At 34.5% G+C, this 20,046-nt stretch overlaps 1 protein-coding gene across 1 annotated transcript in view; it reads right to left on the minus strand.

The window, feature by feature from the left end:
* Nucleotides 1-7,703, minus strand: part of LOC145259587 (uncharacterized) — an 89,024-nt gene extending 81,321 nt beyond the window's left edge. The window contains exons 1-5 of the mRNA XM_080117241.1: nt 7,534-7,703; nt 6,351-6,378; nt 3,333-3,902; nt 2,551-3,051; nt 1,314-1,343 (exon numbers count right to left, since the gene is read on the minus strand). Of these exons, the coding sequence (XP_079973367.1) occupies nt 1,314-1,343; nt 2,551-3,051; nt 3,333-3,902; nt 6,351-6,378; nt 7,534-7,581 (1,177 nt within the window). The 5' untranslated portion in view covers nt 7,582-7,703. The remainder of the gene's footprint in view (nt 1-1,313; nt 1,344-2,550; nt 3,052-3,332; nt 3,903-6,350; nt 6,379-7,533) is intronic.
* Nucleotides 7,704-20,046: the final 12,343 nt, after the last annotated feature.

A 20,046-nucleotide genomic window follows, 5' to 3' on the forward strand; every position in this document is an offset into this window, starting at 1 on the left:
CGCGTTGGTTTTATATGTTTGAAATAAAACGTGTTGGTTATATATATATTTGAAATAAAACGCGTTGGTTTTATATATGTTTGAAATAAAACGCGTTGGTTTTATATATATTTGAAATAAAACGTGTTGGTTATATATATATTTGAAATAAAACGCGTTGGTTTTATATATGTTCGAAATAAAACGCGTTGGTTATACATATGTTTGAAATAAAACGCGTTGGTTTTATATATGTTTGAAATAAAACGCGTTGGTTATATATGTTTGAAATAAAACGCGTTGGATATATATAAATACACACACACACACACACATATACATATATATATATATATATATATATATATATATATATATATATATATATATATATATATATATATATATATATATATATATGAAACAAAATGCGTTCATGTATATGTTTGGATAAAAACACGTTGGTTACATATATGTTTGAAATTAAACGCGTCGATTATATAGATTTTTGAACTGAAGAGAATGATACTGAGCTTGCGGGACCAACTGATGATATGAAGGAGAGCTGAACATGTGTTACAGATGGAGGCAAGGTATTTAAAAACGATCGAAAAATTCTTGTAATCGGTAACTAGCATTAAAAATAGATTCAACCGGGAGTTTTTACTTTTCTTTCCACATACGAAAAAAAAAACAGCTTTATGATATATTACTTTTTTTATTACATTTTCACCTCAAACAAGGCGCAGTGCCACTTTAATGTAGAAGGCTACTATCAGGGATATAAGTTGCAAGGGTACTATGTAGGGAGTTGAAAAGCAAGATGTTTGTTCACATTACACTTGAACTTTTACATGTCAGTACAGTTGGGAAAGCAGGAACCAGGAAGGGAATTCTAAAATCTAGCAGTTCTGGGGGAAGAAACTGAGTAGAAGGCTTCCCCCCATCTAGGGATCTCTACTATATTAGGCAAAATGGCGAACATAAACCACAGTGATAACAGAAAACAGCATATATCTAATGCGTGCCACTATATTATTTTGTGTGGAGGTTTTTAGTATTTATTTCAACAGTGCTCAATATATTAATAATTTGACGATTTGATGCATATTTATATCTTCTATATAAGGAATTACATGTATATGACGTCATGTTTGTATACACAAACATTTAGTTTACATATATATATATATGTATATATCCCTAATTAAAAAATGGAGCACATGATAGAAACGATCATATATAGAACTTAATATGTATACATATATATGAAAGCAAATGTTTTTATGCATACACTCGTGTTCCTATATGAATATACATATAGTTATACTTACTTGATTTGTCTTTGTGTGGTTCGGCATTTTCTGTAAAGAGAAAATAGAAATGAAATATATAAACATATCCCAATAAAATAATTCAAATAACTTCATAGTTTTTATAATGAAAGGATTTTATGTTGAGTTCAATAATCATACATTGATAAAGCAAACTATATCAGTTAATAATTGTTATTAATATTATTAGTATCCCGACAAAAGTTTGACCTATTAATTCACTCTTGTTCGTTCGTTCGCTTGTTTGTACTTTTCTCAATAACCACACGTACTACTACTACTACTATTACTACTACTACTATTGGTACGACTACTACTTCTGCTACTGCTACTACTACTATTGCTACTACTACTACTACTATTGCTACTAATACTGATTAAATTTGAAAACTTGAGGAGTAGAGTAATGTTGAATAATTATTTTATTAAATGAAAAAATGGAAAAATCATTCTTTCTGAGACTTTTGGTGACAACTACCCTAATCACAGAATAATGTTGTTTTTTTTAGTTTTTGTTCTAATTTTGTTGGTGATGAAACTGTGCTTCTATCTTGTTGACGATTTTATTAAAGTCAAAGTAACAAGAAAAATAATTTTAAAAAATTTAATTTAATAAAAAAAAAATATACATCATTACTCGGTTTCCTAAGGATTTCCAATTCAACCTTACGAAATAATGCTTTCAAGTGCTTCAGCTGTGGTGGTAGTAGTTGGAGCTTCGGTTGTGATAGTAGGACTTTCAGTTGTTGTGGTAGTGGGTACTTCAGTTGTGATGTAGTGGTGGGAGCTTCAGTTGTTGTGGTAGTGGTGGGCGCTTCAGTAATGGTAGTGATGACTTTGTAATGACTGTTAACGACTATTTAATACTAGTTGATTTTTCTTATATCATTCAGTCGAATAATTTCACACGGTTCTTCGTCTTTTACAGTAATACAAGGATGGGTGTTTTACAAGGTTGAAAATGTCCAGATGTTCATAATAACTTTCACTTCATTCGCTTTTTATGGAAAGAAAGGTTTTACAACACTGTTTGAAACAGTAAAATTAAACTTATTTAAACCTATAATTATAACAAACTCATCTCAATGTAGGTACATATAAAGAAGAAGATAATAACATGGTAGCTACCGACATTGTCAACAATCGGAAAATCTAAACGAACCCATTAGAAGCAACAGGGAATGTATAAACAGCAATCTTAAGTTAACTACACGTAATAATTACTCAATAAACTTACGTGGTTGCTCTTCGGAAGCTTCGGTTATCGATTCTTTGGTGGTTGAAGTTACTGTGGTTGTGGAAGCTTCAGTTGTAGTTGTGGTTGTAGGAGCTTCAGTTGTAGTCGTGGTTGTTGGAGCTTCAGTTGTAGTTGTGGTGGGGGCTTCTGTTGTGGTAGTAGTAGTGGGAGCTTCAGTTGTGGTAGTAGTAGTGGGAGCTTCAGTTGTGGTGGTAGGAGCTTCGGTTGTGGTGGTAGGAGCTTCGGTTGTGGTAGTAGGAGCTTCAGTTATTGTAGTAGTAATGGGAGCTTCAGTTGTTGTGGTAGTAGTGGGAGCTTCAGTTGTTGTGGTAGTGGTGGGAGCTTCAGTTGTTGTAGTAGTGGTGGGAGCTTCAGTTGTTGTGATAGTGGTGGGAGCTTTAGTTGTTGTGGTAGTGGTGGGAGCTTTAGTTGTTGTGGTAGTGGTGGGAGCTTCAGTTGTGGTAGTGATGACTGTGGTAGGCATTGTTGGGTTGATTTCCGCTATAAAATAAATAAATAAAAACATATTAAATGATTAGTATAACATATTAAAATTATATTAATTAAGTATAGACGAGAAAGATTTGAGATATGTGTGTTCACGCCGAAACACGAAGAATTTCCAAAAGGTTCATATTGCAATATCATTACACACCCTTCTCTTATCCCCTCGTGGGGGTCCGAGAAAGGTTTGAACTGTAACGAACACAGTTCGAGCGTAACGGTTATAAATCGCGCTAACACGGATTTCTGTAATAAGTTATTTTGGAAAAGTGACTTACCTTCGCATCGCTGGACGTGGAATTTTTGTACAATTTGATCCAAAGCCGAATAACTGGACACAGTGTAGACGCCGTTTACTGGGTCGCTCGCAATTGCCTTCAATTCATTGATGTCATAATTTCGTGAGTTGCCGACACCAACAGCATAAACATGGATGCCAAGTTCGTGTAACTTCTTCGCTTCCGCTTTCGTAGCCGCAGGGTCGGCTGATTCGCCGTCAGTGATCACAACAGCTATGACTGGAGCTTTTCTATTCTGTAAAGTTGGTTCAACCTGTTGTTTGAGTAATTTGAGCGCAGCGGCCGTGTTGGTTGAACCGTGCCTGTGGACAATGTTTAAAATGGCGTTTCGTAATTGCTTAGGATCAGAATAACGGTCCAAAGAGAATTCCAGATGGGCATAGTCACTGAAGGTAATGGCGCCAACACGGATTTTCGATTTGGGACTACCAACACCGAAACCATCCACAAGATCAGCGAGAAATTTAAGCTGCTTTTCGTAGTCCACAATCCAGATGCTACTCGAAGAATCTAACACAAACATAATGTCGGCCGCCTTTTCGATGCATCCTGAAAATGTAAAAAAAAATATTATTAATAACAATTTTTTTAATTTTTAATTAATTTAATCCGACCTAAATATCCTTGTAATTATGGAAAAATGTCTTAACCCCAAATTTATCTTTAGTTTTCATAATTCCTAGTTGGCAACTTATTTCTCCCTCACTCAGTACTCTCCTGATTCAACGAGAGTATAGCACATGTGATATAGCGCAGTTGTATCTCAGTTTTCCTTGGAGGTAGACGTCGCTTTGTCCTTCTGGGGTATCCAGCCACCCCAGCTGACTAACATAGGTATGATTTTATGATTTATATATTTTTTTTGTATTTTTCCAGTGGGAATGAATATTTGTAGATATAAACGCATATTATGTATCATTAGATTACTCTGTAATATTTAATATGGAGTTGATATGTTATTGTATTTTCTTTATCATAAGTTTTGATTGGATTATTATTTTATTTATAATTTATTAGTCTTTCAGTTTTGTAACTATGAGCTTAGCTAATGTAATATCTTGATTTTTCATTAGTTTTATAATTTATTTCATTGTATTATTTTATATTAATATCAATAAGATACAAGTGATTCAAACTGTTCAACAGGGACTGTAGATATATTCTGAACCAGCAGGATAAATATATTTTACGAAATAATAATACTATAAACATTTTTGTATTTGAGTGTATAAACACCTCATAGGACTAACCATGTTTGGATTAGCCAGGTGACTAAAACAGGGTTAAAGAAATATGATGAAAGAAAATGTGAGCTAACCCCAAATTCTCGCTGAACGACCATGAAGGTGCGGGGAGATGAAAATGACTAGAGTGTACCATGTTTCTACCCTGTTCGTTCCACAGAAACAGTTTTATTTAAAATGTTGGCAACCTTCGCGTAGTCCCTCCCATGAGTACTCATACGATGTCTAGAAAGAATTCTAACTAGAAAAATATCGGGGAAACCAATGCTAACAATAGAATCATCTGATTCATACGAAATGAATGTGTAATAAGTTTGTGGTTGTTCAATGTGTATCTTTGGGAGTCGTCGAGTATAATGTATTGTGTCGACTGTGTGCTCGCGGGTTGTAGCGTCAAGAGTGTGTTTGCGAGTTTTCACGACGAACGAGTCTATAGGGAGTTGCGTCTCTCATTGGAACTCTCGTTGGTTCTCGTCCCGCAGCCAAAATATCGCTCTGTTACAAATGAATGAACGCATAAAGAGCAATTCAGATGCGAACACGTGATAATTTCAGCACCCACAGACTGCGATGATACATGCGAACAGAAGACAACGCAGACTCACAAGAAAATATTATAACATAAGAACATGAAATCATATAACAATATGGCTGACGGAACGAGAGCATGCTGCCCTCAGTAAATTAAATAAAGGATTCTGTTAGAAATTCCATGCAAAGTTCTACAGAAAGATTCCAAATGTCGTGCCCGCCAGTGGATCTCTGTTTTACTGGCCTGTTGTCAAGTGACTACAATTTTGTCGTCTTCAAGTCCAATATAAACAAGTTCTTATTGAACCGTCCTCATCAATAATCTGATTATACCAAATTTCCACCACAAACGATTACTACGCTACTGTCCAAATGACTGCCATACACACATTAGCCCTCATCCTCAAATGGACTCCAGGCCTTGATACATGGTAACTCCTTTGTAAAAAAAAAACAAAAAAAAAACAAACAAACAAACAAAAAACGGGAAAAACATACCTCTGAAGAAGATCAGAGGTTACATCGACCAAAACGTTAAGATAAGAACAGAAGTTCGAAGATTAAAAAAAATGTCTTTTTATTAAAACTAAAACAGGTAATCAGTTATAACTTTTTAAGGACAATTTAAAGCAAATGTTGGGTTTTCTTTTTGTTGTTTAAATAAACTAAAACCAAGCTTTACAAAGTCATCGACTGTTCTCTTTGTATTAAGATAAACATGAATTACTAAATTTTAAGGGTTTTTCAAACTAAGAAAAACAGAAAAATGCTTTTACTAACTTTTTTTACGAAAACAAACAAGACTAATTATTAACACAAAATTGATTAATTAAGAAGATACACTTAAAGAAGGTCGGAGGTTACATCGGCTGGAATGTTTGAAGAATGACACTAAGAATTAGAAGAGTAGTCCGAAAAATCTAAATAATACAAACTGCTTTGTTTTATTATACTTTCGTCTTTTTTGTTTTTATTTTTTCTTTTTATCCATTTTTTTTTTTTTTGTCTTTCATAAAAAAAATCATTTAGTCGAAATTTGCATTTTTATGTTTATTATTTCACTGTTTATTTTCACCATTTTAAGAAATTGGATTTTCTGCGTTTTGCATTATTACTTTTCGACTGTTAAATTTCACATCGTTCACGCTTAAAATGAAATTAATTGTGTTTGAGGCAAAATTTCAACGAAACCACGCAAAAAAAAAAAAAAAATAATACTTACGTTTTGGTGGTCTTGTTTCAACTGCGATCTGAAAATTAATTAAAAATATTATTTAGAAATCAAATTTAATATTAAATAAAAGAAAAATACATTCTGTGAACCAAATCTTATTGATTAAACAACAACAAAAAATTATACTTGCTAATGCATATAAATTTACATTTTAAGCTACGTGTGACACGTTAAAGAAGATAATTCAGTATAACGCACACACACACACACACACACACACACACACACGCATATATATATATATATATATATATATATATATATATATATATATATATATATATATATATATATATATATATATATAAGTGACCTGAAAGCGCCCAGTCGCGGTGATAAAACCTCTCAGATCCACTTGTGATGTTAGGCTGTATAAGGGTGTTAACTTTGGTAAAAATCTTCAGCATCCTAATGTACAATACTCGCCGCTTCCCTTCTCCCTTTATTTTTCTCAGTCACATATCGCATCATGATTGCAACAGTGAAAACGTTGGAGGCAGAATACATTTACATAAAATATTTTACATGTATTGAGTTTTGACTGCATATTTTTTTTAAAACAATTTATAATACGAGAGGCGTTTCAAATGTAATGCCGCTTATATTTTATATTCCGCCCGAATGTGTCAGAAGGGATTGCATTGTTGTGATGACTGAACTTATGAATTAGTGACATGAAAGTTTTATCTCTCTGTTGCAGATATTGACGGTGTGAGAGAAGAAAGCAACCCCTGTTATGGAGATACGTCATTTCATTTCTGCCAAAAATGCATTGAGAATGGTGACTATGTAGAAAAATAAATTCCAGAGCACAAAAGGTCGCTGATTTTAATATCACTCCCGTCATAACTCTTCAACTTTTTGAGTAAAAAAAATAGGAGGCTTAACTTTTGGAACAACCCTCCTATATATATTTAACTGAATAATATAAATAGATCTATTCTACTCGTATATTAGATATTATCATGATAAAGGGATGCTTGGTGTTATAGATAGAGCATGACTATAAAAGAAGACACTGGAATTCTAGGGAGACTTGTTGTCACTCAGATTACAGGGAACACTACCGGTTGTTGCTTAAATGTAATCTCTAATATTGACCTGCGTTAGAACATGTAGTAAGTACAAATAATAAATTAAATAAGATTTTGTGTTACAAAACCAAACTTACCCCGAAGAGACAGAGTACAGCGGCTGCGATGAAGATTGATCGGGACATTTTTTTGCTGAGTTTTTGGTTATAAATTGCAATAAATAATTATTAAATAAAAGTTTCTGATTCTTCTGGTTGCTTTTCTGGTAACGAACTCGACTCGAATCAGTTGAACACTGAATAAAGCCGAACAAGATCGCCTTTCTTATATAGAAAACAGACGTCACTCATTTCTTACGTCGTTTCAAATCTAGGAGTGAAACTCCTCAAGTACCTCTTTCCGATTAATGACATTACGGATGTTTCGTCGCACAATCTTTGTAAAGAAGAGAAAGTCCTGAGTGGAAAAAACGTTGGTCATTTAAAAAAAAAAAAAAAAGAAACGAGGAGTGTTTAATTCTAACTTGCATTAAAAAGGCATGTTCTTCCGTCATCAGACCGAGCCCAATACGCAAGCAGTGTTGCAAGATACAAATATGGCGGTTTTCTTAAGTGATCTATATTTCAGGATGAACTGCTGACGTCAGAACATCTGGTAACGTTGCAGGTGAATGCCCTCCGCTGAATCAGTACCCATTTAAAATGAGATTCTACTTTTTTTGTTGTTGTTTTTTAGGCGATTACGACAGCCCAAATTTCCATTTTATTATCTGGTTTCTTTTTTGACAATTTAACATTTAGTTGTCTTTCCGAACCGGCAGGCCCGCCCTAGCATAGAAGCGCGGGTTAAGTTACATAGACTGCTATATATACAGTGTGTCCAAAAAGAAGCTGACCAATAAAACAAACTCATATCTTCCTTAACTTTTAATATCTTTATTTTCTCATAGAATTTACAGGATGGAACGATAAAAGTGTTACCCTTAAGAAAACAACACTACAGCTTTATTTTAAGACTTTTATTGAAAAAATCAATTCAGGTAACTTGATTATGTAGTAAAGTTTACATCTATTTAATGTAGCCGCCTTCAGCCTCAACCACCGCCTCGATACAGGTCCGGAATTGGCAGCATGCCTTTTCCACAAGCGCTGGCAGAAGCTCAGTGAATACTCGTCGAGTAGCGGCAATCAGGCTGGTTTTGGCGTTGTAGGAGGTCATGTTGGTGATGTTCTCGACCTTTGACCAAACGAAGTAGTCAAGCGAGTCCAGATTGGGAGAAAAGAAAGGGACAAGTCAGAGAAGAGTACAAATTCGTAGTACTCCTGAGGTCAAGCCTGGGTCTCTTTGGACCAGCACTGAGTCTTGCTGCCATGCTAAGTGTCTGCCAGCGGCCACTTGCAACAGGGGATCACCACATTCTGCAGTACATCCAGGTACACTTTGAATTTTAAGTCGATTTCGAAGACGTGAGCTTGCATGATGTGGCCCTCACTTGAAACCACACCAAAGGCCATAACCGTGGCCGGAAACATTGTTTTCATCACCTTGTGCACGTTCCTGTTATTCGTAGCAATCCAGCGATACATTTTGAGAGTACTGGCAACGGTCCTGTTGTCATAAGTTAGATCGGCACAGAGCATGAGTGGTACAGCGGCGTATCTCCGATCTCGCTCGTTGAACATTGTGTCACTTTCAGACATGATAGAAGGCTCCTATCGCTCTTGGGATTTGTACACAACTGGCCAACTAGTAGATGGTCTGCAGCAAAAAAAAAAGAAAAAAAAAGAAAAGAGGAAATTTGTTTTCATTAAACGGAAATGGAATCATGTCGTCTTTTCTAAGGTGATAATTTTATTGTTCCACCCTGTAGAGTACAACTAGCAAAGTCATCATGAATCGTTACACCACCAAGGAGCGGATATTTATCGTAGAATGGTACTTTCAGTTAAGCACAAAAAATCTCTTTAGTTCCAATGCAATTAAAGCCATGTGCATTATGGCCACCTAAATCTCAAGAACTACAAAACAAACACCCACTAAGTTGGTATATTCTTGATCGGCGTTGTCTGGAATGAATAATATCTAAAATTTAGAGGAAAATCTCATTCTTTGATCCTAAACTGGCGCAGATTTCGTCAGGGTGGTCGGTTTTCATTTAATTTATGTACTAACTAAAGGGAGGTAAGTATGAGTCGTAATCAAAGTGTTAGTTTCCTTATGCCTCAAGAAATCTATAAAAACAATTGGTCTACATTGTTTTATTTTAAATTTTCTCATGTTTTCTTCTAACTGGGGATGGAACAGCCTACCAGATGCCAGACATTCATCCGCTATCTCATATATTTCAACAAAGAGATCGTTTTAAGATTCTAACCGCCCCTTTCAATGCAATTCTTGAATCTCTCTTGCACTTGGTTCACCGAGTATATTTACAAGGTAGCTTTTTTTAAAATTCTTTTTCATGGTTGCTCCTATAATAATTGGAATGATGGAAATCTTCTTAACATCCTAGTTGTTTCATGTCATACATTAGCCCTTGGTATTTTCTTATTTTCCCCCTCTCAACTCTGTTTTACCCAGCATCATTGAGGACACTAATTTCTTGTAAGGTTGCTTCTTTTCTCGTCTTGTCCCGTGTTACCATGTAAAGTTTTATAGCCCCGTTTTCTAGGTATGTTGCTGTAGGAATTGTCGATCGATCGATGCCTCCGTTCAGTCTCGAAAGACAAAGGATACCCCATGTAGGGGTAATTGCGCGTGTGGTCGCGCATGAGACAAGGGTTGCACAATACTCAACCACACCTCTCCTCAATCGCCACTGTTTTGGTTTAGGTCGACCGGAAACAATGTCGAGATAAGCGGAGAGCGCACACAGTACCTGGAAGTCCCAAATGGTCACCCGTTTAGTACTGACCAGGTTCAATGTTGCTTAACTTCGGCGATCCAGTGGGAACCGGTGTGTCAGTGTAATTATGCCGTATATTGTATGTAGGAATTGTATAGTTATAATCGATAGTGTATGACTTATTTCCAAACGTTTTAGTATATTTTTCCAGTACTTGCAGCTACATTCGATGTTTATTTTTATAGATCGTCGCATCGTATAGTAGCCTTTCTCAAACGTAACTTTAGAGCTGGACGTCAAGTGTCTCAATCTTTTCACTTCTGTGTAGAAAAACTGCGCTCGTCGTCATTGCTGAAACCATTCATCTTCTTAAAATGTCATCAAACCTTCATCTTCGGCAGCCATTATAATCCTCTATTGATCCTACTTGAGCGATCCTCTTTTTAATCAGTCTATAGAGCATTCTTTATCTATACAGTCTTGGGGGAATTGATCTAAGAAAATACCCAACACGTTGTGTTGCATATTGAAGGGGAGAGGTCCCGGTATTTCGAGAAATAGTCATATATAGTCTCGGATGAGTTCATCCAGAAAATACTTGGCTCGCTGTTGGTTGGCACATTCTTCCAGTTTTTTTGCAATGGAAGTTCTTGGTGTATATTTGCCGACTCTTTTGGGCTATTTTTTGTAGCAGACTTTTTTTCGGATTCTGTCTCATTTGTAAGACAGTCTTGTCCAAAATGTTTAGCCAGTTTCATGATGAAGTTTGTTTTGTAATGTTCGTTCACGATTTTCTTTTGTAATGTTGGTTCACCATTTTGAGGTTTGGATTTTGGAAGTTCAACAGCTCTGGCTAGATCTTATGTTTCTGAATTTTGAGATGAGAATTAGTTATTCGTGTTATTTGGATTATCTGAACTACTGTTCTTATCTTGAGTATCATTTTCACAAAGTTTCGGTCGATGTAAACCTCCGACCTTCTTCGGGTATATCTTGTCGAACCCTGGAATGTTTCTGTCGAACTCGGGAATTTTAACGGAATTTCGAACGGAATCCTTTATTTACTTCACGGGAGGTAGCATGCTCTCGTTCCATCAGCCATGACTGGATAGAGGTCCTAAGTAATTCGCATTTGTATTTTTCGGTCGTCCACACTCAAAATTGAACCTGCAACCTTTAAGAGAATGTCCTTTTTACAAATGGCTTTTCCAAGTACTCTAATCACTGCACCACGGGTCTTTGCGACAAACTGCACCTGAACAAGGTCGAGGGTTACATCGGCCGAAACGTTGTGAAAATGACACCCAAGGTGAGAACAGTAGTTCGAAGACTCCAAATATTATCGCTAGCCCTTATATAAATCAAGGCACTGCAGCAGCCACCTGAGGGCCTCACTATTATATGCTTTTTGGTAATCAATCCAAGCCATGATTAAGTATCTCTGCCTCATCCTACAGTACTCAAAGTGTATGCTCAGAGAGGGGATTGGGCTGGGCAGATGAGAAAAAGAGGACAGGAAAGACAGAAAGATAGAGGGACGGATAAAGAGTTGAAAGTTTTAATAGAAATATGTTACAATTTTGTCCCGAACAACGTTAGGTTGCACTGTATTGAAGCGGCACTCACCCGGTGTTTGTTTAACTGGCTTCCTTTAAAAGAGTTTCAGGGGAGTATGAAATTCACAAGATGTCCCCAGTCGCGTTTATAAATTAATTAATAAAAATATAATTAGAAAAATATTAGGTTTTTGCAGAGTTTGCAAGCAGGTGTCGACGTTCTCTTACATACAGCACCTGCTATTCCTAAATAGTCACCCATCTGGTACTGACCAGGCTCGACGTTGCTTGACTTTGGTGATCCAATGCTTGCCCTACTAGTAAATAATAAATCTATATATCTATAAAAGTGAAAATGTGTATGTGTGAGGACACTTCTCAACCTATATACTCATCGAATTTTTTATCTACAGACTGGAAATTCGGTATATAGAGTATTCAGACACGAAAATCTTATAATCGGTTTTCATCAGGAAAAATGCTTGCTAAGGGGTCAAAATTTAACAAAATAGTACTTTTGAGTCTTCGGGTTTTATCTGTCTGTAAATTGTTTCACGACTACGTATGCGCGGCCGTGAAACGTTACAGCTACCTTATGTTAAGAATAAGTAGGTTTGAAAACACTTTTTAAAAATAGGAGCAAGCTGGTATAATGGTTATCGTAGTTGACTCACTGTCTTTACGTTTTGGTTTCTAGTATGTTTTTTACTTATAAGAAGTGAAGTGTTTAGAAAAAACATAATACTCGTATGAACATGTTTCAGTTTCTTTACGTTTTTTTTAATTCATTTTTTAAAGGAATTTAACGTTACATACCTACGATATTTCTGTTTATAATAAATACGAAATCTGTATTAACTAAAATATAATATTTATGCGTATTTTACAACTGGGCAACGCCGGACGGCCTGCTAGTATTTAACAAAACAACACAACACACAGGTGTATCCGAAGTTTCCTTATAATTTGAATAATATAGAGATAGAGCCTATTATTGATAGGATTAATAAACAACTTACTCTTTTATATATTCAAGAATTTTTTTTTCTTTTGGTCCGAAATTATTTTAAACTTATATAAGGAAAAATGCATAAATAACAATAAAAAATGAAGCGGGAAAATGCCACAATAAGCATCAAACATTTTTTTTGTGTGAATTAAATGTTTTTTTTTCTTTGGAATTCAATCGAAGATATTGTCGCATAAAAATATTTATAGTCAAGAGAGAAAAGTCAGGACATTTCTATGAGAAAAGATTTAGCACGTCTGCATTTCAGCTTTTCGTTTGTTTTCAATTTTGAAGAGTTCTATTCGGAAACAAGTGGAGACAATCAGGAAATTATCTCTGGAAACTGACATAATCATCTGTTAATAAACTCTTCCTTGTTTTCATTTATTTGGAAATTGTAACTGATTGAATGAAAACCAAAGAAATATAAAGTGTAGAAGTGTTACATATTCGTGTATAAAACGCGTTTCTATAATGCGTGTGATTGCGTCCTTACATGCTTGTATCAACAAAAACGTCTATCATAGTGCATGTGTGTGAAGCGTCTATCTTGTGAAATCTGCGCGTGTGTGTGTGCAACACATGCAAAGCAGTTCATTAACATTAGTCTGTGTAGCGCAAAAGAACATACCTCTCCGTTATGTCGTTCCCCTTCTCTTTATCTACTTCCAACAATACGTTATATATTTGATATAACTATTTGCACTTCGGAGTTTGCAATCGCTTCTCTTGATCCCTACATCTTGCTTGGGTTATGTTCATCCAAAGTTCCCAAACGCGGGGGGGGGGGAGGGCGCGATTTTCTTCCGTGTTAACTCATCGCAAGCTACGACCTAACTCCTCTCGAAATCCAACTCCCTTTTCTCTCTCACCTACGTGACTACGTAATTATATTTAAAGAAGCACATCTGTCATGTCACGTGACCAATTCTTTTGTTTTTTTATCAACTAAATCTTTTCATAAGTGAAAATTCCTGTAGACATATTTAGCCAACATTCCATTTTTCCCGAATTTCAATCGTCTGTTGAAATATTTTGTTTCGATAACATTTTTTATCCAATAGATATTTCACATTCAAAACTTCTACATCTCTATAAGAATAAAAATCTCATCGTTAGGAAACTCGACGACACCTGAGAGGCTAATATCCAACAGAAGTGCCACATTCACTTACGACAATTGTTTCATTCCCGTGAACCTAATCATTTTATTTTAACACAATTGTCTTTGGTTTTCATTATTAGAAAAGCTAGACTCAGGGCAAGAGAAGATAATCAAGAATTTCTCTGGAAATGCCTCAAATATGTATTATATTACATTTAAATTCAAATATGTATTATATTACATTTAAATTCAAATATGTATTATATTACATTTAAATTCAAATATGTATTATATTACATTTAAATTCAAATATGTATTATATTACATTTAAATTCAAATATGTATTATATTACATTTAAATTCAAATATGTATTATATTACATTTAAATTCAAATATGTATTATATTACATTTAAATTCAAATATGTATTATATTACATTTAAATTCAAATATGTATTATATTACATTTAAATTCAAATATGTATTATATTACATTTAAATTCAAATATGTATTATATTACATTTAAATTCAAATATGTATTATATTACATTTAAATTCAAATATGTATTATATTACATTTAAATTCAAATATGTATTATATTACATTTAAATTCAAATATGTATTATATTACATTTAAATTCAAATATGTATTATATTACATTTAAATTCAAATATGTATTATATTACATTTAAATTCAAATATGTATTATATTACATTTAAATTCAAATATGTATTATATTACATTTAAATTCAAATATGTATTATATTACATTTAAATTCAAATATGTATTATATTACATTTAAATTCAAATATGTATTATATTACATTTAAATTCAAATATGTATTATATTACATTTAAATTCAAATATGTATTATATTACATTTAAATTCAAATATGTATTATATTACATTGAGCAAAAAAGAACTGAAGAAAGAAAACTTTTAACACATTTTCCCACTAATAATTGTTTTAATTAATTTATAAATTTTGATTTATCTGAAAATTGCTTGTTATTTATTTCGAATTTTTTTATTTATTACGAAAACTTTTTTTCAAATAAGTGTTCGTTAAAACATTTCCAGTATTAATGTATTTGTTTTGATTTTCCGAAAACTTTCGCCAAAAAAATCAGTGTATTTCGTAATTATCTCCCTTGCCACGAATCTAACTCTTTCAAAAATCTCAACCAAAAGAAGTTTAAATGCAAAAGTGCTATAGATTTTAAGAAATAGTTTTGAGACAATTACGGTAGTATCGTCATAAAAAAAATTGAAACATTTGTAATCGAAGAAAAGTTTTAAATGTGTTTTCTAAATGCAATTGCTCATAAAATTAATCTGTGTCAAATTTTATAGTTTCTGAATGGCAAAAAAACGTTGGTAATTAAAAGTAAATCAATGGGGAGTGCTTAATTAAGACTTGCATCAGACCAAGACTAATAAGAAGGAAGCTGGGTTCCCAACCCAAAATATTCTGATTATCTTCAGAATGAACTGCGAGTTTTAAGTCAGAACATTTTTATGGAAATCGTTCAAGACAATGAAAAAAGCCACTTAATACACAGAGGTAACAAAAATGAAAGATGATCATCGCAAGGACAGGAGATCATTTTACCTAAGTATTGGTAAAATAGGAGGAAAACAGTCAGCAGGAAGAGAGTTTTAAAAAATCACCAGTCCTTGAAAAGAAGCTACTGGAATAGGAAGCTTTATTACAATGAGCTATCAAAACAGCAAACTGATGAAGACTACTAGATCAACAGCTCAAACGAGCTGGAACAAAGGAAGCACGAAAAATAGACAATTCTGAAAATCACAGACATAATAATATTTATAGAAAAGACCGAGACTAGCAACATCACCTATGTGAGAGGAAAAAGAGAGAGAGGGGGGTTGCAGAGAAGAAGAAACAACAACGAGGCCAGTTAAATTGCGGAAAAGCTTCTGTATCTTATCAAGAACTCTCAAATAGGACAGGGATTAAGTAGCCAAATATGACAACAGTACTCAACAGTACTACATACATGGTCTGGTAGTAGTTTTGTAGAGATAGTGATGCGTTCCGCTACGCTCTCCGGTTAAAAAAGACGCCACGAATTTTTAGAAAAATAAAATGTATTTATTCCTTTTCACAACGCTGAATTCAGTTTATGCGTACATCGGCGAGTTGCAAACGGTGAGAGTTTAGGCGGCGCGGAACAGAGGTGGGTGGGGAGTCGCGGTGCAAGCCTCAGTCAGCGCGTGTCTCTCGGCCGGTTGTCTACTGATTCTGGCGACAAGCTAACTCTGGTTGCTTTTATAATTCGTCTCGCATTATCTGCACCTGTCAACGATTTATATCTGTGACACCATCACGAGTACATCCGTCTCTCGGTGACAGCTTGCTTCCGATTTCCCGTACAATGTACTGCATGACAATCGAGAATAGACTCAGGTGTGAGAAAGTGTTTAGCGCGATAGAGAAAACCTACTTTACGAGACACATGAAAGGCAATAGATCTGAAAAAGGAAGTTTCAGAGTTGACTTCCCTTCAAGAATCTTATAACGAAAAGGGGTATGCCTACGATTGAAAGACACGATTATGTAATGAAAAAGAAATGATTACGGAATAAAGTTTACATCAATTAAAAAGTGAAGACGGATTCACAAGTCTAAATATGACAACAATACTCCATATATGATCACATAGTATATTTGTAGAGGTATACCATAGTTTCAGGTGTAAAAAAGTGTTTAGAGCGATTGAGAGAAACGACTTTACAAGAAGTGGAAAGAGCAATGGATCTAATATATGAATTTCAAGATAGATTTGATAGGAAATATTATGTAGCCGGTGAGTGTATATGTATGTACAGTAGCCGAATAGCGTAATCGTAAGAAGCCTTGAATGTCGTTTGGGCTGTCGAGTTTCGATCCTGGCTTGATATAGTTGCCTGTCTAGCCGCGCTGATGAGCTGTAATACAGCGAAACAGTACTGTATGTGGATGACTATAATGCTCCTTATATTAGGTTGAGCATATTGGGAAGTGATATACAAACTGCCATTAGCATATTAAGCGATGGTCTTTGTGTAAACAAATAGAGATTGGGCATTTGGACGATGTCAAAACACCGTTAATTCACTGCCCGTACAGCAGCAGCCGAATAGCGTAATGGTAAGAAGGCTTGACTGTCGTTTGGACGGTCGAGTTTCGATCCTGGCTTAAAGTAGTTTCCTGTCTATCGGCACTGGTGAATTGTGATACAGCGAAACATGTGGATGACTATATATATATATATATATATATATATATATATATATATATATATATATATATATATATATATATATATATATATATCATGATTCTTTGGGAGTACATAATTTAAATATTATCACATTTATTTCTTGTATATTTATTTTTTTCGGGTAGTCGTTTGTTAGCTTTTCTGCTAAACACTTTTACTAAATAATATCGACGAAATATCGAAAAACAAAGAAACAAACACAGTTTTGAAAAATAATGAAGCTTTACTTACTTTAGTAAAATAATCCGAAACAGCAAAATGGGATATTAAAAAAGTAAACACGTAATTACTTTAATTTTTAAAGCAAAGAATCGATATAAATATGAATAAGAAGAAAATGGCGCCCGTTTCAAGCAGAACAGCTCCATTTCAGTCTTACAGTATTGAACCGTGTAGTATTGGGCCGTCGGATTCAGGGTTGTACTATTGTAATGTAAAGAACACGCAGAAAGGTTTGTAATCAACTGAATTCCTTATAGTACACTGACAAAAAAAAAAAGCTTAAACAGATATATAAATAAAAATGAAAAGGTTATGTAAATGTTTTTAAAAAGACACGAAATCACGTGAGCAGGATTTTTCTTCTTTTGACACGATAACAAGTAACGTTCTTATTTTTTTTATTATTTATCTATTTATCTATTTTCGAAAGTGTGCCACGTGCAAGTGGAGAAGGAAAAAACAGAGTTATGCAAAATTTGTGTCGAGAATTGTCTAAAGTTCCGACTTTCTTTTGGCTTTCACTTTAATAAGAACGTGAATTTATGAGGTGAATTTATTCGACACCATATTATTCAACTCCAAAAAATAAATAAAAGCTAACGTAAATTAAGATTAAAGTTAAGGTGTTATTGTGGACCTTCACCCCTTTTAAAAAACCTTGTTAAACTTTGTGGCATATTTACATTCTTTGGAGGTCAGGCGCGAACGAACACCCAATAATTTTATTATACCATATTTCTTCACACTGAAACATAATTATCAAAGTATACTTACGCAAATAGATATGAAAAGTCTTTGTTAAAGTTTGTGCCATATTTCCATGGAGTACAGGCGCGAACGCAGACCCCACAATTTTATTATACCATCCCTATTTAAGTTGAAACATACTTATCAAAGTATTCTTATGTACATCTATATCAAAAACCCTTCTAAACGTTTTTTTTTTTTTCATTTTTTATTTCCATACTTTGGGGGCAGGCGCGAACGCAGAAACCACTATTTTTATGAACCACCGTTCTGCCAGATCAAACATACCCATTCCTGATCCTCGATACATCTTCTATCATTATATGTAATCAGTTTTTTAAAATAGTCAACCATATAGGAGCCTATTCGTGACCACATACACACACACACACACAGACGTTCATCTTTATATTATATATATATATATATATATATATATATATATATATATATATATATATATCAATATTTCACTAAATATACGTCACAAAAATGTATATTGTATTATCAAATGACTGTTTCAAGGTTAGTTTTTTTCCGAAAATGTTATTCAAATCCATGCGATATTCACGATGTTATGACATTTTATTTATTTATTTATTATCAAGTATTTTTTACTGTCCATCACTTTATTGCAGGTCTTTAAAAATGGCCCCCAAAAGGGGGCGATTAACGGTTATCGGAAAGGAAAAGATTGTTGCTATACTCGCAGAATGATTGTTCATCAAAGATTTAACTATGGAGCTGGAAAAGGATCCAAGAACTTTGGCTTCATTCGTGAAGAACCCCAACACCAAATTCAGAAAGGATAAGGGCACCAGGAGAAACATTTCACATCGTGATATTCGGAAAATTCGTGGGGAAGTCAACCGAAACCAAAACAGCACCCTTGCTTCCATATTTGCAAGAGCTGGAATCGCTCCAAGATCCAGGCAGGCCCAATGTAATGTGTTGAATGAGATGGCAATGAACATCGAAACTATTCCAAGGCCTCCAGTGGGAAAACAACATAGGGAAAAACGAATGTCTTGGGCACAGAATTACATGAAAAAAGATTTCTAACGTGTCCTGTTTACAGACGAGACCCGTGCTACTCTTGATGTTTCGGATGGATGGGCCAAAACGGAACTCCAATCCTTTACAGAGTTCATCGCCAACAAGGAGGTGGAGGCATCATGTTTTGGGTGGGAATCATTAGGGATAAGTTGGTTGGACCATTCCAAGTTCCAGAGGGGGTAAAACTTACCAGCAATTCGTACATGGCCATTTTGGATAAATATTTGTCACGAAGGCTAGATGACCTACCATTGTCACGTCGCTTTCAGATGACTTTTATGCATGACAATGCACCACCCCATTCTGCTAGGGCGACTGCAACCTTCCTTAAATCTATGGGCTTCTTTGAAGAAACCCTCATGAGCTGGTCACCGTGTTCTCCGGATCTTAATCCCATTTAACATTTCTGACCAATATTGAAAAGAGGTGTTTATGAGGGAGGAGAGCAGTTTACTTCAAAGGATGCCCTGTGGAGGAAAGTAGTTGGTGTCGCCAGAGGGGAGGAATTGTTGTTTTCTGGATGGGAATGTATATTCGTCTATATATAACGAGTGTTTATAACAGTTTCCTTTCAAACAGATATTTAACCATATCTATCTATCTATCTATCTATCTATCTGTCTGTCTGTCTATCTATCTATGTGTATGTGTGGGTGTAGGTGTTCAGACAGATATTGTTAAATAGCACGGAGTGTTTTTGCTTAATGATCTTTTTTGTAATTTTTCCATTTTTCGAATGGTCATTCTTATGTCTCGGTCGAATTTGTGTAGGACAGTTCCGTAGTCGTTTTCGTTCATATGTTTTTTTGCAAGTAC

Source organism: Euprymna scolopes, chromosome 35 (genome assembly GCF_053919585.1).
Source record: "Euprymna scolopes isolate OS-2025 chromosome 35, ASM5391958v1, whole genome shotgun sequence".
In the NCBI taxonomy this organism is placed as follows: domain Eukaryota; kingdom Metazoa; phylum Mollusca; class Cephalopoda; order Sepiida; family Sepiolidae; genus Euprymna; species Euprymna scolopes.